Below are 27990 nucleotides of genomic sequence, written 5' to 3' on the forward strand. Positions count from 1 at the left end.
TCGGAGCCCTGGCAGGGGGTGCTGGCTGGGCCGGGGATTCAGAGCTGGGGTACCGGCTAGACCGGGACGTCGGAGGTAGGGGAGAGGCTGGGTGCGTTGGGCTGCGGTCTCAGAATTCTAGTGCATGCTGGTGGGGGATTCGGAGCTCGAGGGTCAGCTGGTTAGGCAGGGTGGGGACGGAATCCCCAGAGAGATGGCTGACCGGAAGTCCGGGAGCCCATGTGGGTAAAGCTCCGTTGCCAAGCTACGTGGGCCAAACCGGAAGCGAACCGAAAATGATCGCGTCCCGCTTCCAGCACTGCCACTCTGCGCCTGCGCGGCCAGAGCCCCTCTCCAGCCGGTGGGCGTGTCCGCCCCGGGGAGGGTCTGTCTTTGGAGGTCTCGATTATTCTCCACGCCCACCATCGCCCGCACTGGGCGCTAACACCCCCAGCACCTTCCTGGGCCCAGTGTAGCCTACCGGGAGGAGTCCATCACAGCCCATCTGGGTCTGTGGCTGCTGAGGAACCCCAGGGAGAGCCAAGGAGAGAGTGTCGCTAGGGTTAGCAATGAGGAGAAACCCTTAGTGCAGAGCTGCACCCCACGCCCAACTTTAGGGCAGTGAGAGGCACCCGGACCATGCTGAGCAGAGGCGAGCTTGGTGCCATCCCAGGGCCCCGCAGCCTTGGAGGGTGGAAGCGGAGACTGGCTGGGCAGAGGGGTTCTGTGGCTGAGGGGCCGCTGCCCTGGGATGACACTGCTCCCTCCCTCCATGTCCTCTGTGCAGGCCGCGGCCCAGAAAGCCAGCACACTCCTAGACACAGGGCAGCCTGGACAGGCGTTGGGATACTGCTCACTGGCTGTCCTAGCTGGGGGCAGCCTTAGCTGTCACCTGCGTCTGCGGGCCAGCTGCTTGGGTGAGCTGCAGCAGTTTGGCCGGGCCCTTGGGGACCTGGACCGCGTGCTGCAGGAGGGTGCCGGGGACAGTGACCTCCAGGGACGAACAGAGGACTTCTGCTCCAGGGGTCGCCTGCTGCTGGGCCTGAGGGACGTGGAGGGAGCTGCAGAGGCCTTTGCCCGGGCCCTGGAGCTATCACCTGCTCTAGCTCAGCACAGCCTGTGGGAGCGGCCAGGCCCGGCCCCTGTTGCCCAAGCGTTCCTGCATTTTGGGCAGCGCTGCCTAGAGAAACAGCGCTACGAAGAGGCCTGGACAGCGGCCCAGAGTGGCCTCCTGGTGGATCCTAACCACTGTGGGCTGAAGAAGCTGAAGGCAAGAACCCAGAAAGAAGCGTCCTCTGGCTGCAGGCTGCACTGACACAGCCAGGCCTGACCACAGGGCCCCTGTCTTTCTCATATTGGGGTGCACTGGCTCCCAGATCACTGAGGTGCCCTCTCCACCTGTCCCCCTCTAGCCCTAACACAGCTGGCATTGACAGCCTTTTCCGGAGGAATTAAGGGGAGAAAGGGAGAGCTTCCTGATGGAGAGAGCCCTGCCCGGCTGACATCAGCCCCCACCACAGTGGGCAGCCTCACCCCGCAGTTGTGCCTTGGCCCAGGCCTTGAAGCTGATGGGGTCTGGACCCAGCCTGGGGGCCCTGCAGGTTCGGTGGCATCCAGGGCAGTCCCTGTAGCTCTGGGGAAGATGTGCCAGCCCACGTGGGCCCTCTGGTCACAAAACTGCCTTTGACTCAGCCCTGACCTGAGGCCCTGTGAGGCAAGAGTCCACCCCAGGCATTCCCCTCCCTTCCACACAGACCTAGGCTTCTGCTTGGCCTGTGTTCTGACCTCCAGGTCAGAATGTGTTCTCCCCATGGATTAAATTTCCCTGGCAGGGTAACACATTGTACTAAATATGTAAGGTCGTATCTACGTGGGTTTGATTATAGAAACTAATAAAGTATTCTCTAAATAATGAAAAAAGAATAAGATAAGACTATAAGAGCGAGAAGCAATTTAAATATGTTCAGGGACCATTTTCATCTCCAGAATTAAGGATTATTTTAATGCTACATCATTGCCTTTTCTCTTTTACTTTCCTTTTTAGTTTTATTTTAGGATTCCCTATTTTTAATGTTCATACAGAGAGTTCTTTAACTGAAATACTGAATAGTTTCTTTGGTGTGAAAAACTATAATAGTACACAGGATCCTAATGAGATAATTAATAATGTGAAATAGGAAGTAAAGGGCTAAAGGTGTAGGGAAAGTGGGAAGGGTGGGGGAAAGGTAATAAGGGAGAGGAAAAAACTATGAGAAACTGAAAAAATGGAAATAAAGTGTTTGTAAATGGGGAGGGGAGGAGGGGGTGAAGGGAGGGCAGGGAGAAGGGGAAAAAATGAGAATCAAGACCTATTATGTAAAGGTTCAGAATCCCAATAATGAATGTAATTGTATTGTATACCTAGATTGTACCAATAAACTCAATAAAAAGAAAAAAAAATTTCCCTGGCAGTTGTGCTTCCTGCCAGTGTGTTCAGAAATCCTGGCCCTGTCCTTCCTAGCAGTCCCCTGAGCTGCAGGAGGGGCAGAGACAGCGCCTGTGTCCCCAGGGGGTGCCCTTCATGCCCTCCCACCGGGGGCTTCCTGCCCTGTTGGTCCACGCAGGGAGATCGGGGAGCTGGTCGCACCAGCTGAGTCACCTCCAGGGCCTCCCCGCCTCTCCCGGCCCACTGGCATTTCCTGGCCCCTAGGGACAGCAGTGCTGTCCAGCTCACCTTGCAAGGACCCTGGGTCAGCCTTGCCCACCTGGCACCTTCCTGTGGCCCCCAAAATTCATATTGGATTCTCACCCTCACCGGGATGGTATTAGGCTGTGAGGCTTTTGCGAGGTGTTCAGGACCTAAAGAATGGGGTTTATGCCTTTGTGAGAACCCAGAGAAATGGGCATGGTGCTTCAGCCTGTAATCCCAGCTATGCAGGAGGCTGAGGCAAGATTTCAAGTTCACAGCCAGCCTGGGAAACTCTATCTCAAAATAAAAATGGCCTGAGGGCATAGCTCAGGGGTACTTGACTAGTGTGTGTGTGTGAGGGTGTGTGAGGGTTTGATCTCTAGGATCCCAAACAAAAACCCAGAGAGACTTTTTCCCGCTCCACAGCATAGGGACACAGTGGGAAGGCACTGACTATGACCCAGGCTGCACTTCCTGCCATGCCAGCCTTGTTGCCAGATCCCCTTAGCCCCCACAGTAGTAAAGAAGACATTTCTGTCACCGATGAGCCACCCAGTGGTAGCTGGACACAGTGGGCCAAATGGCCCCGCCTACCTCCTGTGTTCTGCCTGCGGACCAGGCACCTGAGGACAGGAACAGAGGCTTCGCTACATAGCACCCTCCCCTCTGGGTCCAGCTGGGCTTGCCCGCCCTGGGCCTGTGCAGGTCATGCAGCCACAGCTCCTCCAAACTCAGTGGAAGGGTCCTGGACAAGAGTGCACTGTCTGGGGTCCACCTCAGGGCCGGGTCCAGTGGCTCATGCTCTGCAGTTCCACCCCACTCCCTGGGAAGCGCAGCCTGACCCCAGGTCTCTGCTGGAGGTCCAGGAACCAGCCCACGTGTGCAACGACAGTAGCCCTGGATTCAGTTCTTTCCTCTGCCTCGCTAACTGTGGCCCCATGGCATCTAGATTTCCCAGCCAAGGACAGTGCTGATCACTGAGCTCAGACCGAACTGCAGGCCACCACGTTAACAAGCCTGCCTTCATTCCAGGTCCACCACCACCAAGGTGGCCGTGGAGGATGGGCAGGGCCTCCTTGGCACCTGGCCCAGGTGTGTTGAAGGTTTGGGAAAGGTCGTGCCCTCTGACTTGGGAACACACTGCCTCCACCAGGAGCTCAGAGTCCAGGAATTTGGAATCCTCAGCTTCGTCTCAGCCAACAAGACACCCCTGTTCCATATTTCAGGGTCCCATTCCTTCCAAATCAACACCCCAACTTCTCAAGAGAACTTGGCCGGGATGAGTTCACGGCCCACATTAGAATCCCACTTGAGGCAGGAGGAAGCCTGCAGGCCACTCGAAGTCTCAGCACTGAGGCTGCAGGAAGCCAGGGCAAGGATCTGGCACTGGTCCTGGCACTGAGGGGAGGTGGGGCGTCCCCTCTCTCCACCATGGCCACCTCCTTGGACCCCTGGGCCGAAGCTCTCCACACTGTACAGCTACTACCCCATCGGGCGCACAGGCTCTTGACCTCCCCTCAGTGAAAGGATTAGAACCTGCCCTCAGTGTGCTGGGCCGCAGTCCTGGGACGGTGGGTGTGTTTGCGTGTGCTGCACACACACACAGAGCACAGGGCTGGGCTCTGCAGCCTGCTCTCCCAGCTTCGCTGGGCTGCTGGGTGCCAGGCCAGGACTCCCGGCCTCTGGTCCACGTCTACCCGAGGGGAGGGCCCAGGACCCGGGAAGCCCCCAGCTTGGGGAGGGAAAGTGGGCTCAGAGATGGGCTGGCATCTGGGTCCCAGGCCGGGAGGCTCAGGGTCCAGGGAAGGGACCCCAGCCAGCCCAGCTGGGCCCAGGCTCAGTCCCCTAGAAAGTGAGGGCCAGTTTGAGGCCCATCCTCAGAAGTCCCCTGACCATAGCATGGAAGCTTCTGACATGGGCGCTGTTTGCCCCATGATGCCTGGTTCTGTGGCCTGGTGCCACCCAGCCCTCTTGCAGAGCCAGGCCCCAGGCAAAGGAAGGAGGAAATGCGGGGCAGGGGACAGATCAGAAACAACCAAGATGGGACCGGAGAAGGGTGCCCCTGGGTTTCTGGGTGGGCCTGCTCTGCTCAGACCTACACCCCATCAAGACTGGGTCTGGATCATGAGCTGGGAAGCCTGGGTGCCCCCGGGTGGGGACAACCTGCAGCCCTGCTTGCCCCATTGTGAGCAGGAGTCTCCTCTCCACCTGGAAAGGCCCCAGGCCACCACAGTGCAGTGGAAGGGGGAGGACACCTGGCCAGGGCCTGTGGTGCCCCTTACCGACATCTCCCAGCCAGGTGGGTGGGGTGGACCAGGACAGGACCGCCCCCCCACCACCACGGAACTCCTGACTGAGGGTGTGGCTGCCTCCAGGCATCACAAAGCAGGCCGGAAGCAGTGCGGCCCCACCTCCCTCTGCTGCTCTCCTAGACAGGAACCCACCCCTTGGTCAGCACACCCCAACTCCAGGACCCCCCAACCCAGCCTTCAGGGACCTGCTGTGGGTGGTGACCGCTCCCAAGTGACGGAAGGGTAAGGTTTGCTGAGTGTGTGGCTGTCTGGCCTGCTTTCCTGGGCAGCACCTTGAGGACACCCTACTGGAGGCCAGTCCACTTCTCACAGACCCGACACTTCCCAGGTGGCTCACCTGTCTGTTTCCCTGCACAACAGCCCAGAGAGATGCCTGTGCCATCTCCGGGCCATGGGACCTTGGCTGCCAGGGTTCAGGATTACCACATGAAGTCTGCGCACTGCCCTACTGGCTCTGGCCTGGGTCAGCTGGCTCCATTTAAAGGATTTCACTGTGGGAGTGTCCACCCCATGGGAAGGCGGGGCAGTTGAAGGAGTTGTCAGAATGCAGGAGTGAGTTTGATTCTAAGCAAGGAGGTACAGTGTCGGTGCAACCTGAGAGGCTCCCTCACAAGTCACTTCACACACCCCCTGGGGTCTCAGCCCCTGGGCAGATTGTGGATGCCCAGGCAGTGGGCACTAGTCCAGCTGGGGAGGAAACAGGAGCGGGTCAGTACCAGTAGAACAGTGACTATGAGGCCCAGCAGAGGAGGGGCTGAGGCTTTTTCAGTTGTACCCAGAAGCCAGGTCAGGAAAGACCCCCCCCAGGAAAGGTGACTTTAGAGAGGACCTAGAGGTGGACGGTCCTTACAGAGAGGCCTGCAGAGGGGGTGCCTGAAGGGCAGTGGCAGTCACAAGGGTCATCTCACCCTGAGACGAGAACAAGTTCCAGCTGCTCCTCCAGGAGGCGTGGGTGCAACATCCCCTGTTTAGGGGCCCCTCGGGAGAAGTGGGGGCAGACCCTTAGGAGGCTGTAACATGTGGGGTGGGCTTGGGGCAGGCTGTGGGGGCAAAAATGAGAGGACAGCAGACCTGGGAGAACTGGGGCCTCGGGGCTGGATGGGCATGGGGTGGTATGATGGGTCCAGGGTGACTTCAGGGTTTGGCAGCAGCAACTGGGAGATGGGGTTGTCTTGGGGCAAAGGACCTGTTCGGGAACTTCCTGGGGTTCCATGGCTGCAGGCGCTAAGCAGGGGAGCCCTGCAGACCAGGGGAGGCCAGAGGCCACCCATTCCCAGGAGGCTGAGGGGACACAAGACTATGTCACAGCCCTGCTCAGCACCCTGTCGGGGACCTGAAGAGACCAGGGAACACGCAGCCCTTCAAGTCAGGCACAAGGCGGGTGATGCCAGACGGGGTGAGAGGAACGCCTGAGGCCCTGTGAGTTGGGCAGAGCCCTGGCCAAGCCCAGAGCTATGGGGTAAGATCACAGAGCCCAGACACTCGTGGATCACAGGGCTCACAGCTACCACCCCAAAGTGGGTCTTCTGTCTCCAGCCCCCTTGGGATAGGGGCCGGGGAGCCTGGGGCCAGCACATGAGGAGAGCGCAGCTATATCCCAGGCCAGACAGCTCTCAGGAGCACGCACTTGGCATACACACACACACACACACACACACACGCACACTCTTGTACATGCACTCTCACCTGCACACATGTGTACTCACACGCACACAGACCTGGAAGCCTTCAGAGTATGCTGTCTCGGTCTCCGTAGCCCTCCCTGCTCAGGTCCATGTCATGCCTACAGCACAGCCTGTCCTCAGCGTGTCCCCTTCTGTCCACTGCCCAGCTGGCTCAGGAAGGTGTCCCCTCCACAGCGAGAAGCTGCACCCCAGCCAGGTGACTCCAGGGGCTGGACTTTGAGGCTGCCAGGCCCTGCTCATCCCTTCCTGGGCCTCATGGTCACCACTGTGGGGTTGCGGGTCCTCTTTGTGCTCCCCTCACGGTACCTGGGCTCCATCAGGACAGACAGGCAGCAAGCCCAGGAACACTCACTGCCTCCGGGGCAGTGTCCCTGACCCAGCACCCAGGCCCACATGTCCAGAGCCTCCAGGGCACAGGCAGCCTGGGCAGCACCACTGCAGAGGCCCCAGGACAGCACAGGAGCAGAGCCTTTGGGGCCCCACTGTAGGCCAACTGTGAGCAGCAAGCTACCCAAGAGAAGTTGACCTTGAGACCAGCCTGCCCCATGGCCCACCGGCCAGGCCTCCTCCCCTCCACAGGCGCCCCGGGGGCACTGGGAGACTGGCCCAGGACTAGTGTGAGCCTTGGAAGGGGATGCTGGGGCTGAGCATCCCCACACCAGCCGGCACACAGCCTGGGAGCTCTGCCATCCTGCCCTCAGCCTGCAGGCACTCAGCTGTGCACTCTCCGTCCAGAGCCTGATGATGGGGAAGCCAGACAGCCCGGTGGGCATGGTGGACAGAGCCGACCCGGCAGGGCAGAAGCGCCAAGGCTTCCTGGAGAGAGGGCTGCTGCTCCTGCTTCTGCTGGTGACGGGCGCCCTGGTGGCCCTGGGCATCCTCTACAGCCGAAGTGAGTGAGGGGTCCCTGTGCTTCTCCCCACCTGCCACCCAGGAGGAGCCCCAGACCGTAGGGACAGGCTGCAGGAGGACACGGAAGGACACTGACCTGCAGGGTGCCGCGGGCCTTCCCAAGAGCTCCCGCGCAGCGAGGGCTGGTGCGGCTGCCTCTGGGGCTCCGCACCGCCCCTCTGCCTGGGCGGGCTAGACTCCAGACGCCTTGGTCGCCCCCGCCCCATCACCACCCCTGCCCGTCTCTGCAGCCCAGTGCTGCAGTTCCCTGCTGGCCCAGCAGCAGGAGCCCATGCTCCTGACTGGGGACCCTTCCACCAGCTCACCTGCCCGCCAACAGCAGAGGGCGGGATCTCCAACCCATCCTGCACCCTGGTGACCCTGCCCATGGCCCCGCATCTCAGGCCTCCTGTGCCTGGCTCTGCTCACTGCAGGTGGCGGGTGGGGGCCACCAAGGCAGACGCGTGGCCAGGGCTGCCCTGTGTGGCCCCAACTGTCCCAGGAACTGCTCCCCACTCTCCTCCTTTCTCATGATCCCCCCACAAGGCCCCGTGGAGGAGCTGATGCACCCTTGGGCTCAGGAACACCCCCAGCTGGGCAGCAGGCACCTGGGCGCAGTGCTCACCAGTGCTGGGGTGGTGGTACTCCTGGAGTGTGGGCAGGTACAGGGCTGCAGTAAAGCATGTACCTGGGCCTGACTAGGAGCAGGGCACAAGGACCTGTGTTCCTAGAATGTTCCCTGGGGGAAACAGTAGGTGCAGCTCCTGGGAAGCCAAAGTAAGTGTTGCCCGTGGCCAAATGGGCAGCCCTGGGCAGGACCCACAGGAGTGCAGCTGCTGCCTGGTGGCCACATGGTCTCTGCAGGGCAGGTGGGCACTGCCAACACCAGGGCAGGGTTTTGGGGTAGAGGAGACCCCATTATCCTGAGGAGCCAAGGCGGGGAACCTTTATCTGGGGCTCACTGGGCTCAAAACACCTGGTTCTGTGGCTTCTAGGAAGAGGGCTGGGGCCCTGACAGCCCCAGGAGACAAAAGCACTCCACACCAGCCACTGGCCTCTGCTCCCCAGGATCCTTCAAGTCTCCCCAAGGACTCTGACTGCTGTTCACCTGTCCCGTCTGTCTGTCTGGTGCTGCACTCTCCTGCAGCTGGGGTCTCCTTGCCCCCTCCAGGTCCATGCAGACTCTGGCTCCTCCACCAGGGTCCCTGACCCCCAGGAGTGACTCATCCTCAGTCCAGGAGGCACTGGCGGGAAGCTTTTTATGCAAGCTTGTTCTTATGCATGTCTGCATTTTCTCACTTCCATTGTGAGTTTGCGCTTGACTCGCAAGTTCTTTAGATTAATTTTTTTAATCTGTAGACACAGGTAAGCTCTAGTTAACTTTCTAAATTATGACTGGTTTCTGGCTTAACTGTGTTGGTGTGGGAAACCCTGGTTCCTGGCTGTACTGGGGGGATTCTCTGGGCTTCCTGTCCGTCTTAAGATTTACAGCCCTGCTGTGGGGCACACCCAGCCCCTAATACAGGGAGGGGTCCCATATCTCAAGCTCAGCCAACTCTGTTCTATTCACGTTCTTCCAGCTCTTTGTCCTTCAGATATTGAAAGGGGTGGGGCGCTCAGGCATGTGAGTGTGTGTGTGTGCGTGTGTGTGTGTGTGTGTGTGTGTGTAAAACTGACATAGATATTGAAAGGGGTGGGGCGCTCAGGCATGTGAGTGTGTGTGTGTGCGTGTGTGTGTGTGTGTGTGTGTGTGTGTAAAAACCTTACAGGAGAGAATCACCAATTTTCTGCAACATGTACGTGTACAGACTTCCCAGGATGAATGTATCAGTGTATACATTATGTGTTATAAATGTCCACTCATAAAAAATATTACCAATTTCCTGTATTGCCCATGTCAAGCACAAATTTACCTAACTTAACTCTTTAAGGTTTAACTTTTTATTACATGAATACAAATTTCAATGAATATTATAAACCCAGTCTCATAAAAGTAAGACAGCTTTCTATTTAGATAGATGCATGAAATCAGTCTATCTTCCTCTATACATCATCATGGAGTGACTCTTTCTGACCATACTTTGCCCTAAATTCTATTTTGCTGTAAAAGTTATCTGTCCTGCATGAACAGTAGTTATCACTGGCATTTGCTTACTCTGTGTCCCACATTCTTTTCTCTGGAAACTTTCTGTTTCTCATCCTTTGTGTGTCTCGCAGTGGCATGTGGCTGGTTTGGATGTCTGGCCTCTGGAGGATCTTGTCTATCTGCATTCACTGTCATTACTAAAATGTGCTTTTTTCTGAAATTCTTTTGACTTTGCTGTCTTTCACTCATATTGAAAAATAGTTATCATCTTTTCAAATATTTCCTCTCTCCTCTCCTCCCTCCTCTTCCCTCTTCTGCTTCTCCTCCTCCTCCTCCTCCTCCTCCTCCTCCTTCTCCTCCTCCCCATCTCTCTCTCCTCCCTGCTTCTTTCCTCATGAGGAAGTTGCAATAAGACCACAAGACTGGCCCCTCCCTGGGCCCCATCTCTCCCTCTTGGACACATTTCACCAGGACACCAAACCAATGTGGCTGCCTGATAGTGGGCTTTCAGCCTCCTGAAGTATGAACTGAATAAACTCTTTTCTCTGTAAAGTGCCCACCCCTTTTATTTTGTTATAGCAACAGAAGATGGACAGATACACTGCTCTGGTGGTGGACTGCTGCTGCTGATTGGTCCTGGGTTTATGCTGGAGTCAGGGCTCCCTGGTGTCCTGGCTGGTCTCAGCCATAGGCAGACCTGGTGTGCCTGGATGTTGGTGGAGCTCTCAGTATCCCTGCCCTTTCGCCCTTTAGAAAACCTTACTCCTGACCTCCTGCAGATCACAGGGGCTTTGCTGGCCCTGGGAGTGAGAGGGTGCTGCCCCACACAGCATCATCATTTGATACAATTGATACTAATCTTCATTTTTGCACCTCCCAGTTGGTTCCTGTGCTCATCACCGCTTACATCCCCAGTAGTCCATAGGAAACAACTTTTCTTTCTGAATCACATACTTTGAAGCCTGCTGTTCACAATATGGTTCATGGACAGTGATGTCAGGAGCATCTGAGATCTTCGTAGAATTTTGGAAATACAAGACCTACATGGGCTACTGGACCAGTGTCTGCATTTAGCAAGATCCCCAGTGATGCATCTGTAGTTTGGGAAGCTCCTCTCTAGGTTGTGGGTGGGCACTTACCAATTCACCTGACAATCAGAATAACTGGGGTTATTGTTAAAAACTCAGGCCTCCACCTTGCCTTGATCTGCTGAGGCTGCCTTAACACAATGTCATGGGCTGAGTGACTTCAAACAGAAATATGTCTTCTCACAGTTCTAGAGAATGGAAGGCCAAGATCAAGGTGCTGGTCACTTTGGTTCCTGGTGAGCTGAAGCTCTCTCTATGGCTTTCAGACAGCTGCCTTCCCACTGTGTCTACACATAGTAGAGGAGTTGCTTCCTTTTCTTATAAGGACACCACCCCTACTAGATTAAGGAGCAACCCTTATGACCTCATTTAATTATCATCTCCTCACATTTGGGAGGGACTTCAACACTGAATTTGAGGAGGATGCAAATATTCAGTCCATCACAAGCCCCACCCAGGTGGGACCAGGAATCTTGTAGAGCAAGACCTCCAAGTCTGTACCACCACAAGCCTTCCTTTCTTGTGTTCAGGCACTGGATATCCCTGCTGTACAACAGCCTGCCAACAGTAAATTCTTCATATCTGTGGGTATTAAAATCACTTAGTTTTCAGTCAGTTTAACTTGACCTACATTTTCTCTTTATCTTGAAGGCCTGTTTTCAGTGTCTGCTGACTCCCATCGCTACTGGTCAGAAGTTGGCTGTCAATCTAATTGCATTTTTCCACCAGGTAGACCATCTTATCTCTCTGAGATCTCCTCTCTGAGTCATTTTTGTCTTTGCTCTTCTGCATTTTTATCATGAGGCATGAGGCTATGAAATTACTTTTCATTGAGTTTGGATTTTTGTGACTCCTAGATCTGATCATTAATGGCTTTTATTAATTTTAGAAAACTTCAGCTAGCATCTTTTTAGATATCACATCTATTTTCTCCTGAAATTCTGATGACCTACATGCTCAGGTTTCTTCACTCTTAACATCCATGTCTTGATTTTTATGACATATTTTCCATCTCTCAGACTTTGTCCTGCATTCCAGAAAATTCTTTAGTACTGTATTCCAATCTGCTGACTCTATGGCTAGTACTTAACCTATTCGTTTTTTATTTGTGGCCATTTGTAAATCTCGACATCCACAAATTTTTATTCCCAGAATGTACAACTGATATTTTAAAAATGTGATTTTAAATGTTCTTTGTCCTTGTTTTCAACTATTTTAAATATTTTAAACATACCAGTGGTATGCTCTGCTTCAATTATCTATTGATACCTTAAAACACCCCAATACCAGTGACTTACAGTTACTTAACAGGACACACACCCATAGTTGGGTGTGGCCAACTGACCCTGGTCAGACTCATGTGAGCAGCTCTACCCCATGGAAATTTCATCCTGCAAGGACCTTGGTGTGCTTCTGTCCTGGAAGTGGCAGGAGTTTAAGAGGACAGGTGAAAACACACAAGCTTCTCAGGGCCTGGGTCCCAACTGGAACATGACCAGTCCTGCCTCATATTGTTGGCCAGAGCAAGTCACATGGGAAACTCACATTTGGGACAGGCCAAACATCCTTTGCTCCTTTGAAGGGACAATGATTGGGACCAAGACAGGGATGCAGAGAGGAGTCAAAATTTGGAACCAATATGCCATCTTTTGGAGCCAATAACTCACAAATATGAAACTCTTGGGTTCTGTTCTGCTGTTTATTTTTCATCATAGTTTATTTTTCATAAACATAGATCCATGTCTGATTTGGCTTAACCTGTGGGACTCTAGTGTTGTGTGAACTGAGAATATTTCCTCTGAGAATATGTGTTTGTTTCCATCAGGCACCTGTGGTGCTACCAGCCTAGGCTGCTGTACGTTGGTTTCCTTGGCCACAGGACATATAAATCCACCCACACACCTGCATAACAATGGCCTGTGGTCATAAATTCTCAGGGAAGGGAAAGTTTTTCCATCACAATTCTTTGTAGCTTTCTTTATGAGTGAGAGGCAGAGACAGGACAGCAGACACACAGAGAGGGAGAGAGAGAAACAGGGAGAGAGGGAACATAAATACCTAAATCAAGGTCTTAATGAAGTCAAAGAACATGAAAACCTTTAAAAAAAACTTTTAAAATAAAATATTCAGGGAGAATGCCAAAAAAATTATCATTTAAAATATAGAGAGTCTAAAAGTAATTAGGCATAGTGCAGAAGTTATTTAAGTGAATGTAAAGGAACAAAAAAAAAGATCATGTCAGTTGGATATTACTCTTCTCTGAACTATGAAGGAGAAAAATTCTTTCACTAGAGTCTATTGATATACTTTCTGGACCATAGGACCCCCCAGCCCCCAGTACTAGAGATTGAACTCAGAACCTTGTGCTTGCCAGGCAGGCGCAGCACCACTGAGCTACATCTCCAGCCCATATGCTTCCTGTTGATCATACTTGTCATTGGAGGAACTTCTGTGCAACTTTTCTGTGCAAGAAGAGGGTCCTGTTGCTTTGCTTCTTCTCTTACTTTGGAAGAGTAGAGATTTTCAGTGACAATTCTGGGACTGATTGCAAATTCTGCCCCCTGCTGTGGACATGACCTTGGCCATATTGACCCACCCCCCACTAGTTTTCTCACCTGGGAAGTGGCACTGATGAACCTCCCCAGGGCTGTGATAATTAATGAGATGCTGTAAGTTAGGGGTAATGTGAGGAAACATGTCCATCTCATGTAACTCAACACTGAGACTGTTGCTGCAAGGGCCCACTCGTGAGCTGCAGCACCCAATAAGGCCTAGGACTCCTCCAGCTAGAGGCCACCTAAGTGGGATCTGGGAAGGCCAGGACATAAGCTATGAAACAGGAGACATGGGCCCCCTGCCCTGGTTTCAGTGGCTGTTACACCTGTGACGCACACTGGTGGACACCCTGGTCAGAAGCATCATCTGGCTCTCCCACAACACTTTAATCCCTCTGTTTGTCCCTTCTGGGGTTCGTCATTCCTTTCCACCAAACTGGGTGTCCCAACTGGTTTCATGTTCTTTCTGTATGAAGACATGTTGGCATGTGTTGTAGTGCATATCTGGTAGAGACAAAGCTCTTAGCTTTTGTCTAAAATGTCTCTATTGCATTTTCACTTTTTAAACTATTTTGGGGGGCACAGAATGCTAAGCTGATGGTTTGCTGGCTTTCTCTCAATCACTTCAATCACTTGTTCCATCATCTTCTGGTTGCCATTGTTTTGGATGAGAAGTCAGCCATGACTGTTACTGCTGTTCTGTGAATGTCATGTGCCTTTCGTGTCTTCCTGTCTACTTCTAAGAGTTTCTCTGTCTTTAGTTCTCGGTTCTGTAATTGTGCTGTTGTATGTATAGATCCTGCTTGGGATACACTGAATGTCTTGAATACGTTAGTTTATGTCTTTTATCAATTTTGAAAAATTCCTGGCCATGAGCTCTTCAAAAATTGTCCCCGGGCCTCTAGTGACATAAATACTAACCGATTTGATTTTGTCCCACAAGTCTCCAACATTTTGTTTAGGTTTCTGAAGTAACATTGTACAATTGTAGAGCAACTTTAAGTATATAAAATTATTGCAAAGATAGTAAAAGTTCTTATGTTGCTGCATTCAGCCTCCTCTATTAAGATCATATTAATATCAAGCCTTTATCATATGTAATGAACCAGTCTTGAAATATTAACATTAACAGAATCCAGACTACTCAAACTTCCCAGTTTTCCCTTTGGGTCGTCCTCCTGTTACATTTGGTTGTCAAGCCTGTTTGGGCTCCTATTGGCTGTCATATTTCCTCAGATTTTCCTTGTTTTGTTGTTATGATCTTGCCAGTATTGGCCAGGTACTTTGTAGAATGTCCCTTGGTTAGGATTTTGCTGATATTGTTCTTATGATTAGGCAGGGGCCACAGATCAAAGGCACACACTTTTACTGTTGATGTCCCCTGATCACCTGGCTTGAGGTAGCATTTGTCAGCTTTCCATACTTGCTTTTCTCCTCCTTGGCATTCATTGCTCTTTGGGAGGAAGTTTCTATCTGTAGCATTCCCTCAAGGGCTGGGGAAGTTATCCTCACACCCCTAGAGGCAGAGTGTCCATGTGTAGTATTTGGAACTCATCTGTATGAGGGATTTGTCTCCTTTTCCTTTATTTATTCTATGATTATATCAATTTGGACACATGTATGCTTATTTTATATTTTTGGTTATAACCCAGTACTATTATATTTGTCTAGGAATATCCCAACTCTACCATTGGGAGATCTCTGCTGGTTGGCTTCTGTGACCCTTATCATTCCTCCATCATCATGGGTTTGGGGTTTTCTAGAGAAAAGCGTTAGCACTCTCTCACTTTTTGCCACTATAAAATACCCCAGACTCATCCTGTGTACTCATCCTGTCCCAGTTGTAGACTTGACCATTTTTCCAAGGAGCCCTGGTCACCTTTATTGGATACTAGAATTGGAAACCAAGATCTGCCTGCAAGTATGCTCATTGCCACTCCTGGCTTGTTGTAGCTTCTAGTCTCTGTCAGCTGGCAGAACAAGGAAGTGTGTGCGTGTGACCACTCACCTGTGTGCATGCATGTGTCTGTGTTTCTACATGGACCCTCAACATTCTCACTGAGCTGAGCATAAGTTTCTGATCACCACCCATGAGTTGCCTGCTCCTCCTTCCTTGCCTCTCTATACCCTCTCAATGCAACAGAGTGATTGCTGGCTCACATTATGTTTAGTGTTGTAAAAAGCTGTCTGCTGTGGTGACTGCACTGTGTTTGCATTCCCAGAGCAATGAAGAGTACTCTGGCTTCACTTCTTGCCAGCATGGGCCTCTCCAGTCTTTGTCTACTGACTGTCCCTCTACAGACAGGTGTTGGCATCTCACTGTGTTCTGAATTTGCTCTTCCACAGTGGCAAATGATGCCTAGTATCTTGTCATGCGCTTCTCTTCCCACTGTGCATCTTCTCTGGGGAGGTGTCTCTTTCAGGTCTTTTACCCATTCCCAGTCAGATTGTTTGTTTCCTTGTTGAGTTTGAAGTGCTCTGCACATTTTAGATAAGTGTTTTGTCAGATAAATGCTTTGCAAATCTTTTCTCCCAGTTTGTGGCTCATCCTTTTGTTCTCTTTGTGGGTCTCTCACAGAGCAGAAGTTCTTAACTCTAATAACGCTGAGTATTCGTTGTTTTCTTTTTTTTTTTTTTGAGTCCTACTATTTGTGTCACATTTTAAAGGTCATAACCACACCTGAGATCATATATATGTTCCTTTATGTTTCCTTTGGGCATTGTGTGGGTTTGTATGTTGTATTCATGTTGTGCTTCATTTTGAGCTAATTTTGTGTGAGGTGTAAGGTCTGTGCCTAGGTCGGCTGTGTGTCCAGTGTTACCCATCGGAGAGACTCCTTTCTCTATTGCATTACTTTTGCCAAGATCCGTGGACTATATGTGTGCATCTGTTTGTGGGCTCCCTGTCTGTCCCATTGACCTGCTTCCTTTCTATGAGCCTCCTCTTGTGTCAGTGCTTCATATCCTTGCTGACCTGTAGCCGTGCGGTAAGTGTCTTGTGATAGAGCATAATTCTTCCAACTCCATCCTTCTCACTATGACCTTGGCTGTTCTGATCTTTGCCTTTCTGTACAAACTTTAGAATTGTTTGTCAGTGTGGAACTTGATCAGAGTGCTGTTAAATCTATACACAATGTTGGGAAGAATTGACATTTTAGAAATACTAGTCTTCCAATCCATGAACATAAAACCTCTCTCCATTTATTCGTGTATGAGATTTTTTTAATTGATGCTTTATAATTTAACACATCTAAGTCCCATACATATTTTATTAGATTTATATGTAATTTTTTTCATGTTTACCTTCCACTCCCTCCTCTTGTCTCATTGAGCTGGCGGGGGGGTTCCAGTGTGGTGTTGACCGGGAGGGGTGAGGGAGAGCATCCTGGCCCTATTCCGATCTTAGGGTAGCAGCCCATTCTTACCATGATGTTAGCTCTAAATGTATGTGTTTCCCTCTGTTCTGCTTAATTATCTTCCCTTTGTGTTTCAATTTGGATAATTTATACTGATCTATATGATGTGATAAAAATATGGTGAATATGTACACCACTTAAATCTATTACAATAGAAGTCATATAGCTATTAATTCCCCTCATAATCCTCCTTCTCCTCACTTCTAACACACTTATCCCATCATTATTGCCACTTTCTTTTCTTTTCTTTTTTTTATTGAGATAGGGCTTCACTATGTAGTTCAGGCTGGGTTTGAACTCACCATGTAGCTCCTCCAAATTGCTAGGCCCTCCTGCCTCTGCCTCCCAAGTGCTGGAATCGCAGGCATGTACCACCACCTGGCTCTCTTGCCTCTGCAAGTCCTCTTTCCTGAGTGTCTTTTGTGCTGCCTCAGTGTCCTGAATCAATTGAAACATTTACATTTCCTGGTCATTTTGACTTGAGGGAGAACCAGAAGCTGCTCGGCGTCCCATCCAGTGACTAAGGGGGATGAGGACACGGCGTGGTGTTTGTACCGGCCCTCCCTCCTGTTGGATGGTGCTTAGCAGTAGTGCCCACCATATTTTTAATCCCACCTTGAAAAGAACACTCAGGAAAGAGGACTCCAGAACTGCTTCAGAACATGACAAGAATATGGGACGAGCGTGTTTGAAGCAAAGGGGACGGTTTTGAGACAGATTCATAGCAATGTGTATTTTAATGTAACATTTGTAAAGGTAAGCACTTACCATATATTTGTATCACATCTCACACACAGACTGCTGCTGTTGCTCCTTTCTTTTGGGGTGTTCGGTGCTTTGCTATACCTACAACACAAATCCTTCACTTCTTGTTTCACTTTCTTATCTTTCACTTCTTATGTATTTCCAGTCCGTCCTTTCCTGTCATTTCCATTATCTAGTAAAACCACTCAGCAGTGATACATGTCTGCCACCTTTGCTGCGAGACCCTGTGACTTCATATCACAGCCATTACAGACTTCTCTGTGGCTATAACAGCGGACTGTCATAAGCCCACTGCTATTGACTGTTCTGGGTTTTCTTCGCTGTGGGCAGCGTTTTCCCACCTTTCTGTGGGGAGATTGTTCACAGCTTTCCTGCCCTGCCTGGAAGTGAGCACCTCACCTCCCTGAAGGTCCAATAGGAAAGAGTCCCAGGTGGCCTAGACACCCACCAGAATCCAACTCCTCGGAACCCCAGCTCTTGCCCCGGCTCTTGCATGGGGGCACAGCTGGTTGAATGTTCCTCCAACTCATGGCCTATCTTGGTGTCCCAGACTGGGGCTGAGACCCACCTGAGGCCTCTGCTTTTGTGGGAAGGGCCTGGACCTTTCTGGATGGGTGGTTTCTGAAAATTCTAGTGCCATGGCTTCTCCAGCTCATTCACCTTGGTACAATGAGAGATAGTGTCAGCCACTGCCTGCAGAAACCCTTTCTGCCCTTGTCACACTTTCAAGTGGGGGACACATGTCTTAGTCCCTGTTTCCACGACAGGTGTGGCCCTCTGAGGTCTAGTGTGCCTCCTGAGTGGAGAAACATGGCCACAAGCCAGGTCTGAGGGACAGCATGCCAGCTTTTCTTTCCTCTCCTGGAGTTCCTCCTGTGTCCCACAGACCTCTCCAGGCAGCTGATAACTTGCCCCAGAAGACCTGATGCAGAGGGATGAGAAGGGTAGCCTGGAACCTTCAGCAACGTCGAGATTGCAGGGATCATCTCCTTGGGAAGACCTTGTTTCTCCCTCCAAGAGAGGGACACCTGGAGGGTGCCCTGGAGGGACACCAGGAGCTGCCAACCTGGGGGGCCCTGGCCCTGGCAGATGGGCAAGCCAAGGCCCCCTTAGCCTGATGCTCATGCCCAGCAGGCAGCCGACAGAGCAGGACCCTGAGGTCTGCTGTCCGGTGCCAGTGTTCCCTGGTGACCAGCCTGGCCATGGGGTGGGGAACAGCACCCAGTGCTGTAGGGAGCCCCATGCTGTCCCAGGGAGTCCCCAAGGGCCCTCAAGTGAGCTGAGTGCTGTGTCTCTCCCCAGGGAAGCAGCTTCCCCCCTTTACTAGCCGGCTGTGCTCCTTACAGGAAGAGAGGACCATTGTAAACCGAGAACCCCGAGGTAGCCCTTGCCTCCCTGCCAGGCAGCCCAAGGAGGGGGACTTGGCCACTAGGCCTGGGGAGGTTCCATGGAGGGACAGGGAGCTCTCTGTGTGTTCAAGAGGGGTATGGGGCAGAAGGTCCGGGCAGGGATGCCAGCCCGAGCACCTGCCGGATGCAGAGTGGGTGCTTGCTGGGCAAGACTCCAAATAGCAGGCAGGGTGAGGGCAGAGTGGGGCAGTGCCAGGAGGAAATGGACCCTGGTGGGAGGGCATAGGCAGCCTCAGTCCTCAAGGCCTGGCCACTGTAGGGTTAGTGGAGGCAGATGGTAAGTAAGATGGGACTCAGAGTCCCCCAAGACTCCACGCTGGGGGGCCAGGCTGTGCTTAGATAGTCCAAGAAGAAGGGTGGAGTTGAGGCCCCTGTCCAGCCACCTGTGGTCCCACATACCAGGGCTAGGCCCTGCCATCCAAGTTGAGCACCCCCCTGCCCACCAGGCTGTGGCCCGCCCTCCTTGCCCTCACTCTGTCTCCCCACAGCCCCCCGGGAGCCGGTTTCGGAGGACAAGGTCTTTACCAGCTCTGGTTGTGTGGTGGCAAGTAAATCCTCTCCCTGCGGCAGCCCTGCCGAGGGCCAAGCAGCCACCCAAACTCTGTCCCCTGTTGGCCACCTGTCCTCCCCTCAGCATGTTCCTGTGGCTGCCAAAGGAAAGGCCAACAGTCAGGAACTTCTCCCAGGAATCTAACACTGGGGCCCAGACTGCTCTTTGCAGATATTAGAGCAGTGGGAGGGAGAGACGGTGGGGAACTCAGCATGATTTTCTGCCCTTGCTGGCTGGGGTCTGGGATGCTGCTTTCTACCCGGTCCCCTCCTCAGAGGGGATGGGACTGAGTCAAGCAGAGAAGGCCGGGGCCTGGGGGTTGTTCCCTGGGTGGGGCTCCTGGCAGGGGGAGGGGTCCTGGGTGGAAGTCCTGTGTGGGAGGGGAGTCCAGCCCAGCCACCCCAGCCCAGAGCAGTCAGTTGAGAACCTCAGATCTCTCTGGGGTCCTGGGACACAGCCACCCCGGACAGAAGACACGCCCTGGTTGGTGAGTAAGCACCAGCACTCTCACAAATGAAGGGCTGTCGGGAACAGCCAGGGGCCAGACGCAGCTCACAGGGCAAGGCCACTGTGATCCAGGCACGTCCTGTGGGCAGCAACCATCCCCACCATCACTTTGGTCCCCAGGTCAGAATGCTGGTGTCCTGGGAAATGAGGCGCTAAGAAGCTACAGTGGCCTAAGGCTGTGGTTAATAAGCTGGAGCCCTGGCCCCAGAATCCAGCTGGGTGCCCACCCCTTCCAGCCCCACTGTGCTTGAGAGGGTGACGGACTCTCCCAAGGGCACACAGCTGCCCTGAGTCTCCCACAGCCCTCCCAAGTTGGTAGACCACATCTGAGGCCCAGAGGGGCTCTCGGGCTTTCTGCAGCTCGCTCTGCCCTCTTCCTCTTCCACCCCCTGGGGTGAGCAGCTGCCAGGATCCTCCAAAACATGGACCCATCCACAGAGCCATGTAACAACTTCTACCAGTACGCGTGTGGGGGCTGGTTGCGGCGTCATGTCATCCCTGAGACCAGCTCCCGCTACAGCGTTTTCGACATCCTCCGGGATGAGATGGAGGTCATCCTCAAAGGTGGGGGCAGGGCCCCGGGTCAGGCTGGGTGGGGGCAGGGCTGGCCATGTTCCCTGCGAAGACCAGGAGTTGAGGTGGGCAGGGCTATGCCCATGCAGCTCCTGGAAGGGAAGGGTTGCCTGGGATACAGGCCCAGAGGCCACAGAGAGGGACCACCGACCTGGGCCCCCAGTGGCCACCCCGGCCTCTGCCCACAGGGGTGCTGGAGAATTCCACCGCCAAGTCCCGGCCAGCCATGGAGAAGGCTAAGCTGCTGTACCGCTCCTGCATGAACCAAAGTGAGTGAGGCACGGGGTGGGAGGGTGCCGCCCAGACCAGCCTGAGCGTCTGTGTGCAGTGCTCCCACCTGGCCACAGAGCCAGCCTGCCTACTGGTGCAGGTGGATTCCAGCTGCCCAAGACCTCACACCCAGGCCAGGCTCTGTCTGGGCAGCGAGAAGCCAGTAGAAGCAGCAGGAAGCAGGAGCCCAGGACATTCATGAACGTGTGTGTGCATGTGTACATATGTGTCACATGTATGTTACATTGTGCGTGTGTTGTATGTAGGTGCACTTGGATGTGCATGAGGATATGTGGATATCTGTGCATGCTATGGTGTGTGTGTGTGTGTGTGTGTTTTGTGCGTGTGTTGTATGTAGGTGCACTTGGATGTGCATGAGGATATGTGGATATCTGTGCATGCTATGGTGTGTGTGTGTGTGTGTGAGAGAGAGAGAGAGAGAGAGAGAGAGAGAGAGAGTACTTTTCATCTCTGTGGCCACATGTCTGAGAAAAACAAAGGGGGAGAGGTTTGTTTTGGGTCACAGTTCAGAGATTTTGGTCCACGGTGGGGAAGATTATGGCAGAAGGGCACAGCAGAGAAAATCTGCTCACTTCATGGTATCCAGGAAGCAGAGAGGAAGGGAAAGAGCCGGAGGGAGCAGAAAGGGTGGGGATAAGACAGGTCCTTCCAGGTCATGCCCCAGTCTCCCACTTCCTCCCACCAGGCCCCTTCCTCCAACTCACTCCCTTGTGCACTTGTCCATGTGCCACTCCATCCATAAGTGCAGCCCCCCAGGGTCCAATCATCTTCCAGAAGCACCCCCTGGATACATGAGCCTCTTAGGGAGCATTTCTGATCCAAACTGAGGCGGCACATGTGTACGTACTTACATATGTCTGTGTGTGTGTTGTGTCAGGCTTGTGTTTATGTGTATTGTGCATATGCAGGTATGCACATGAGCTTGTACAGTGTACCCTGTGTGGGTGTGTTGTATTATAGGCCTCCATGCGTGTTTGTGTAAATGTACACATGGACATGTGTGGGTGTGGTACACGCAGGGCCGATTCCCAGTGCTTTGGTTCCTATTAGAAGTGTGGCACATGGCCCCCCTGGGCCTAGCAAGTGACCACTACCCTCCTTCTCAGGTGTGATAGAGAAGCGGGACTCTCAGCCTCTGCTGGACATCTTGGCAGTGGTGGGAGGCTGGCCAGTGGCCATGGACAAGTGGAACGAAACCATAGGTAAAGCCAGGACTGGTGGTAGCCTGCACACAGGTGGCTGCAGGCCCTAAGGCTCCAGGGTCCCAGGCCATGCAGCAGAGACAGCCCACCTGGCTTGAGCCACCTGAACGCTTCTGGGTACCAAAACTCAAGGAGCCCAGGAAGACCCAAAAGGCTCATCCCTGCCAGAGCCAAGCTGAGGGTGGCAGGAGCCAACTCCAGCCCCAGGCTGAGCCATTGGTGCTGCTGTGATGGGTTCACAGTAACAGGTCCCTCCTAAACCCCTGGACTCCAAGGCCCTGGTGCAGCTCTGAGCAATGGTGGCAGAGTGGCATCTCCAGGGGCTGGTCAGGAATTATGTTCCCCTGTCCTAGCCTCCACAGCCCCGCGGGAGCTTGCCACCCTAAGCAGGCAGGGGTCCCACACACCTTAATTCTGAGCTTAGGAGTCTAGGCACTGGCCAGGAAGGGCTGGACCGAGTCCTCAGCCCCCCAGCTGGGTGCTGCTCCCCAGGCCCCACATGGGAGCTGGAGCGGCAGCTGGCGGTGATGAACACAGTTCAACCGGCGGGTGCTCATCGACCTCTTCGTGTGGAATGACGACCTGAACTCCAGCCGCCACATCATCTACGTATGCACCAGATGGGGCCTACGCCTGGCCAGGGTCTTGCCACACAGAGAGAATGGGCCAGGGCAGTGGCCGGGGGGTTGGTGAGCTCTGGGGGTTCCTGGGCTTGGCTTCCCAAGCTCTGCCTGTCCACATTGGGGTCCAGAACAGGCTGCTGAGCAGGCTTTGATGGGCTATGGCCCAGGCTCTGGTCAGAAGGTGGCCTAGTGGCCTCATCCTCATGAACAGTGCAGCCCTTGGACCTCAAAGGGCCACACACCGGCCACAGCTAAAAGGCCAGGGAAACGTGGACACTACCCTAGGGGTGTTATGTGGCCCTTCACCAGCCTCCCGTAAGTCCCCTCCTCCATCTCTGCACTGTTCCTGTCAACCAAGGCAGGGCCTGGGGTCCCAGGGGCTGCGCACTGCTGCAGTTCTGCCAGACTGCACAGAGTCCCGGCCCCCGCCAGGGTCCCAACCTCTGTGTTTCCAGATAGACCAGCCCATGCTGGGCATGCCATCCCGGGAGTACTACATCAAGGAAAGCAGCAACCAGAAGGTAAACTGAGGCCCCAGTGCTCCTCTCTGCCTACCAGCCCTTCCTCCCTACTGCCAGCTTCTGTGCACACCTGCGGGTCACCCTTCAGCAGCTCAGCTGGGCCCCAACACCCTATGCAGAACTCCAAGAGATGAGAGGGACCAAATGGGAGCCAGGAGGATTTATTTAAGGTGTGCATGGGCTCAGTGGACTCTGTGTCAACTTGGCTGAGCACTGTACAGAGAGAATCCAGCTTGCGTGCATTTTGTTGGAGGGTGGTGGTTTTTCTAGTGAGGTAGCAAGTGAGTTTACCCAAATAGGACAAGGGCAGACAGTTTCATAACTTTGCCTTAAAGAAAACAGACTCTTGGGCCAGGGATTTAGCTCAGTGGTTCCACCACCTGCCTAGCAAGTGCAAGAACCCGAGTTCGATCCCCGATATCAAAAAAAAAAAGGAGACTCTTATGATTCATCATATGAGAAGAGAATGTCATGAACTTTGTTTACAGGACATAGTTGTTAATTTTATTTGTATCAGAATAAGGAGTGACAGCTACAGGGGAGTGGGGGTGATGGGGGCTGCCCAATGGGGGGGCTAGAAAGGACTTGTTTTTCTTTTAAGTCCTGCTTCAGAGCCAGGTCCACATGCCAGGATCCAAGGTAGCCAGGCCTGTGCTGTCTGGCTTTCTGTTCCTGCACATGGAGCTTAGTCAGGGAGGAGAGGTGGCTGGAGAAGGCTGGGACCAAGAGGAGGAGGCAAAGGAAGACAGAGCAGGCCCCAAGGCCAAGGGCATCACATGAGCAGTGTGGAAAGCAGAGGGTGGCAGCCACACAGGAAAGGCTGGGCAAAGGCCAGGGAGCCAGGAGGAGGATAGCTGTAGCCAGAGGAAGGAGCCCAGGACAGATCTGGCTGAGCCTGGCTGGGGGCACAGGCTTGCCAGGTGCAGGCATGAGGAAGGGAGGCCCAGGCAGGAGGCGATGCTGGGAGCCTGAGCAGGGCAGCCTGGGCAGCTCTGCACAGCATCCCCGCCACAAACCCTCAGGCTGCTCACTTGGCCAGTGGTAGGGCTGGGACAGAAGCTCAGCCTGGGCTACCCAGAAGGGCCCTGGCACACTTAGCCCCCAGTTTGGGGCAGGCCCAGTGCAGGGAGCACCCAGCTCATCAGGAGTGGGGTCAAGTTGACCTGGCCGAGGCAGGGCAGCTCCTGTTTCTCTCCCATCCCTCGCTGTGTGTCCCGGGGTTCGAGGGCTGCTCTGTGTCCTCCACCCCAGCCCAAAGATCTCTTCCTTTGGCCCAGGTGCAGGATGCCTACCTGCAGTTCATGACATCAGTGGCCACCATGCTGCGGAGGGACAACAAGCTGCCTGGGGACAGCCCCCTGGTGCAGCAGGACATGGCACAGGTGCTGGAGCTGGAGACTCACCTGGCCAATGTGAGGCAGGGCCCAGGCTGGGGGTCGCAGGGCCAGGCCCTGACTGCCCACCCACATATCCTGGCCTCCACAGGCTACCACACCCTCTGAGGAGAGGCACGACGTCACCGAATTGTACCACAGGATGAACCTGCAGCAGCTTCAGGACAGGTTCAGCCTAAAGGTGAGGCTACCACACCCTTCCAGAGACCAGCTGAGTCCCAGGGCCCCACCAAGGCCTCAGAGTCCCTCAGCATAAGCCCACCACCAACCCCACAGTGTACACAGTGAGGCTGGACAGGCCAGTGGGTGTCACCTGGTCCCCATGAGGTATGGTGAAGACCTAGTTTATCAGGATACCAAAGCTCGGGGCCTGTGAACTGTTCTGGGATGGTGAAGGCTGGGCAGATGCCATCTTAGCCCTGGCGGCATGCAGAGGAGCACACCAGACTGCGGCAGGAGACCCAGCACCCTGGACCCAGCCCCACCTGCTCAGTGCTTAGCCAAGGGCCACAGGCCGGTTGCTGGAGGGAGATGGGGATCAGTGGACCACATGGCCCAAGGGTGTGAAGGCTTGGACCCCCAGGAGGAGTTTGGGTGAGAAATGGGACATGGCTGCTTCATGATTACAAGGACTAGGCTGCTGAGATGGGCCCAGAGGACGTGGCCCAGGGCTGTAGTCCAGCCCGGCTGGGGCACAGGGCAGCCAGTCCGGGAGGCAGTGAGATGACTCCTGAGTGTATGTGAGGGGGGAACCCACAGGACGGGCAATGGGTGAAATGTGGGAAGTTGAGAAAGGCTCAAACCCTGGAGTCACCATGGAGGTGCATGGGGCGGGCGGGGACATCTGGGACTTGGATTTTGGGGGCGTTTGGTTTACCATGCTTAGAATGGCCATGCAGTGAGCCATGTATACCAACACTGCTCAGGCCAAGACTCCATCATTCCTGGCACCCAGAGCTCCGGTGTCCCTTCCCATCACTGCCTCTGCCCCCGCCCAGAGCCACCCAGCTCTCCCTCCATCCGGGCACCTGTTGCCCTGGGCTTCTGCTGTGCCCCTGTGACCAGACCCGCGCACACCAGGACACCGTGCAGCCCTTCACCCGGCTTGGTGGCTGCTAGCATTGAGGTTTGAGGACATACAGCAGCTGTGTCCCTGACCCCTGAGATCAGGTTCTGGGTGGGCCCCAGTTTTGGACACTGCTAAGCAATGCTGCCTGGCTCATGCTGGATTGTGGCTTTGGAGGAATGCCCGGTGGGGTTCTGCCTGTGCCCACTGGGAGTGAAGCTGCCAGGGTAGAGGTGTGGACCTCCAACGCACAGGCCCTCTTCGTAGTAGTTTATGTCTCCAGCCATGGGGTGTGGCATGGCCTTGCCCAGGGCCTGGTAGCATCCCCTCTTCTCATCTTAGCCCTTCTAGGGAACATGGGGGGCACCCATCTGGGCTCACCTTGGCTTCCCTGAGGCCAGAGAAGTTAAGCAAATAGAAAAATAGAGAATGTTTAAATTTTTTTATTTACTACAGTAACAGTCATGCTGCTGAGAAGCCTCCTTGAAATCCTTCCCCTCCACTCTAATTCATCCCATCATTCTTGCCACTTCAAGCAGCAGCAGCTCTGGAATCTTCTTCCCTGAGTGTCTAGTTGCACTGTCCTGGCTGCTTCAGTGTCCTAAATTAATACAAAATGTTGGCTTTTCAAGGTCATTTGACTTTGGGGAAGAGCCAGAAGTCACACTGGAACAAATCAGTGAATAATGTGGATGAGGACACAGCGTGATGTTTTTATGAGGCTACTTTTAAAATTGAAATGCTCCTTGTGTATTCAATCACCGTTGCGCTTCTCATGGCTAGGCTGAGGGCTGTCTCCCTGGGACACATCTGTTCAAGCCTCTTGCCCTCTTGTCCTGCTGGCTGCCTGCCTTGTTCTTAGCAGTCTTCGGAGACTTTGGATGCAGCCTGTGGTTTGCTGGTATGTACGGCACCCTTCCCACTATGCAGCTGGTTCTCCTCATTGTGGTTCGTCTCCAAAGAGATTTTTTTAATTGTCCAATTTATCATCTTATCAAAGGCAGCAATCTCCTCTTTGTGGTTAGTGTCTTCTGTGCTCTACTTCAGTAGTCTTTGCCTACCTCAAGGGTGTCCAGGTCTACAATGTACTAAGAGTTGATTTTGTGAGGACAAGGCGATGTCAGGATTGTCTTGTCCTTCCTCTGGATTTCAGGTAAACCAGCACCGTTTGTTGATAAGATCTCCGTGTCCATTGGCCATGTGCTGTCTTTGTGTCAGTCAAGTGTCTGTGTGGTTGTGTGCTGCTGGATGGCTCTGTCCCATGGCCTATCCATGCGGTCTGCCCACCACTACTATAGCTTTCTAGTAAGTCGGGACAGCAACAGTCAAAGCTCACAGCTTTGTTCTTCACGACTGTGTGGATTATTCTGGGTGCTTTGCATTTTCATTGAAATCAGCTTGCTGATTCCACAGGAAAACCTGCTGGAATTTCAGCAGGAATTGCTGCGGATCTTCATGCATTTGAGGAAGATTAGCACCTTCCAAACACTGAGTCTTCCGGTACATGATATACTTCCAACTATCGATCCTTTCATTTCTTTCAATGAGTTTCTTGGCTTTCTATTTCAAGTTCTCATGGGGCTTTTATAAGATTTGTTTCTAAGTGTTTTATACTACTAAAAACAAGTAACATTTTATGATGTATCTTTTTATTGTTTGTTGGGAGCGTATAGAGTTTTTACTCAACTGGCTAGGCCTAAAGCTGTATCTGTGGACGCCTTCAGATTTTATTCACACAAAACACGGTCATTTGTGAAAAACAGCCGTTTTATTTATTTCCAGTCTCATGTCATTGATTTATTTCATTTTCTTATCGTGTCTGGCTGGGACAGTGGGTGTCATGTCTTTCCAGAGCCTTGAACCCACCCAATTTGGTTCCATGTTGATGTGGACCATGTTCTGTTCTAAGGACTCCCTTTATCTGATTATGGATCTCTGAGGCTATTAGTTTGCCAGATGTTTCCATGAATGACAGCAGAGTTTACTAAATGCCTTTTTCTGCATCTACTGAAGTCATCGTTCTATTTTCTACCTTTATTCAGTTATCTTCCTGACCAATAGAGAATTGATTCCCCATTATGACATCAAATTTACATTCCTTGAATACACTTAATTTGGCTTTAATGTACAGCCATTTTCTGCTGGTTTAGGCAAATTCTGTTTGCTGATATTTTGCTTAGAATTTCTGTACCTACAGTCATAAGTTAGACTGGTTATTATTTCATTTCTTGTAAGATGTCCTTATTCTTGGCCTCACTGAGGAAGTTGAAGGAATTTGCTTTTTCTCCTCTCTGGAAATTGCTGAGTAAGCTTGGAGGTGAGGTCTCTTAAATGCCAGATACCAGTAAAATAATTCTAAAACCCAATGGGCCTGGAAGTTTTTTTGTGGGACATCTCAAATTAAATATT

At 52.9% G+C, this 27990-nt stretch overlaps 2 protein-coding genes across 2 annotated transcripts in view; both read left to right on the plus strand.

The window, feature by feature from the left end:
* Positions 1-1843, plus strand: part of Ttc34 (tetratricopeptide repeat domain 34) — a 19143-nt gene extending 17300 nt beyond the window's left edge. The window contains exon 10 of the mRNA XM_019207975.2: positions 767-1843. Coding sequence (XP_019063520.2) covers positions 767-1294 — 528 coding nt within the window. The 3' untranslated portion in view covers positions 1295-1843. The remainder of the gene's footprint in view (positions 1-766) is intronic.
* Positions 1844-5050: 3207 nt separating this feature from the next.
* The window catches only part of LOC104864651 (membrane metallo-endopeptidase-like 1), a 28776-nt gene continuing 5836 nt past the window's right edge, over positions 5051-27990 (plus strand). Inside the window, 10 exon segments of the mRNA XM_033767570.1 lie at positions 5051-5181; positions 7380-7536; positions 20314-20475; positions 20673-20753; positions 21882-21977; positions 22470-22509; positions 22511-22586; positions 23056-23121; positions 24399-24533; positions 24607-24696. Of these exon segments, the coding sequence (XP_033623461.1) occupies positions 7386-7536; positions 20314-20475; positions 20673-20753; positions 21882-21977; positions 22470-22509; positions 22511-22586; positions 23056-23121; positions 24399-24533; positions 24607-24696 (897 nt within the window). The 5' untranslated portion in view covers positions 5051-5181; positions 7380-7385.

Source organism: Fukomys damarensis, unplaced genomic scaffold, assembly GCF_012274545.1.
Source record: "Fukomys damarensis isolate Sample0158 unplaced genomic scaffold, DMR_v1.0_HiC HiC_scaffold_23, whole genome shotgun sequence".
NCBI classification, from domain to species: Eukaryota; Metazoa; Chordata; class Mammalia; order Rodentia; family Bathyergidae; genus Fukomys; species Fukomys damarensis.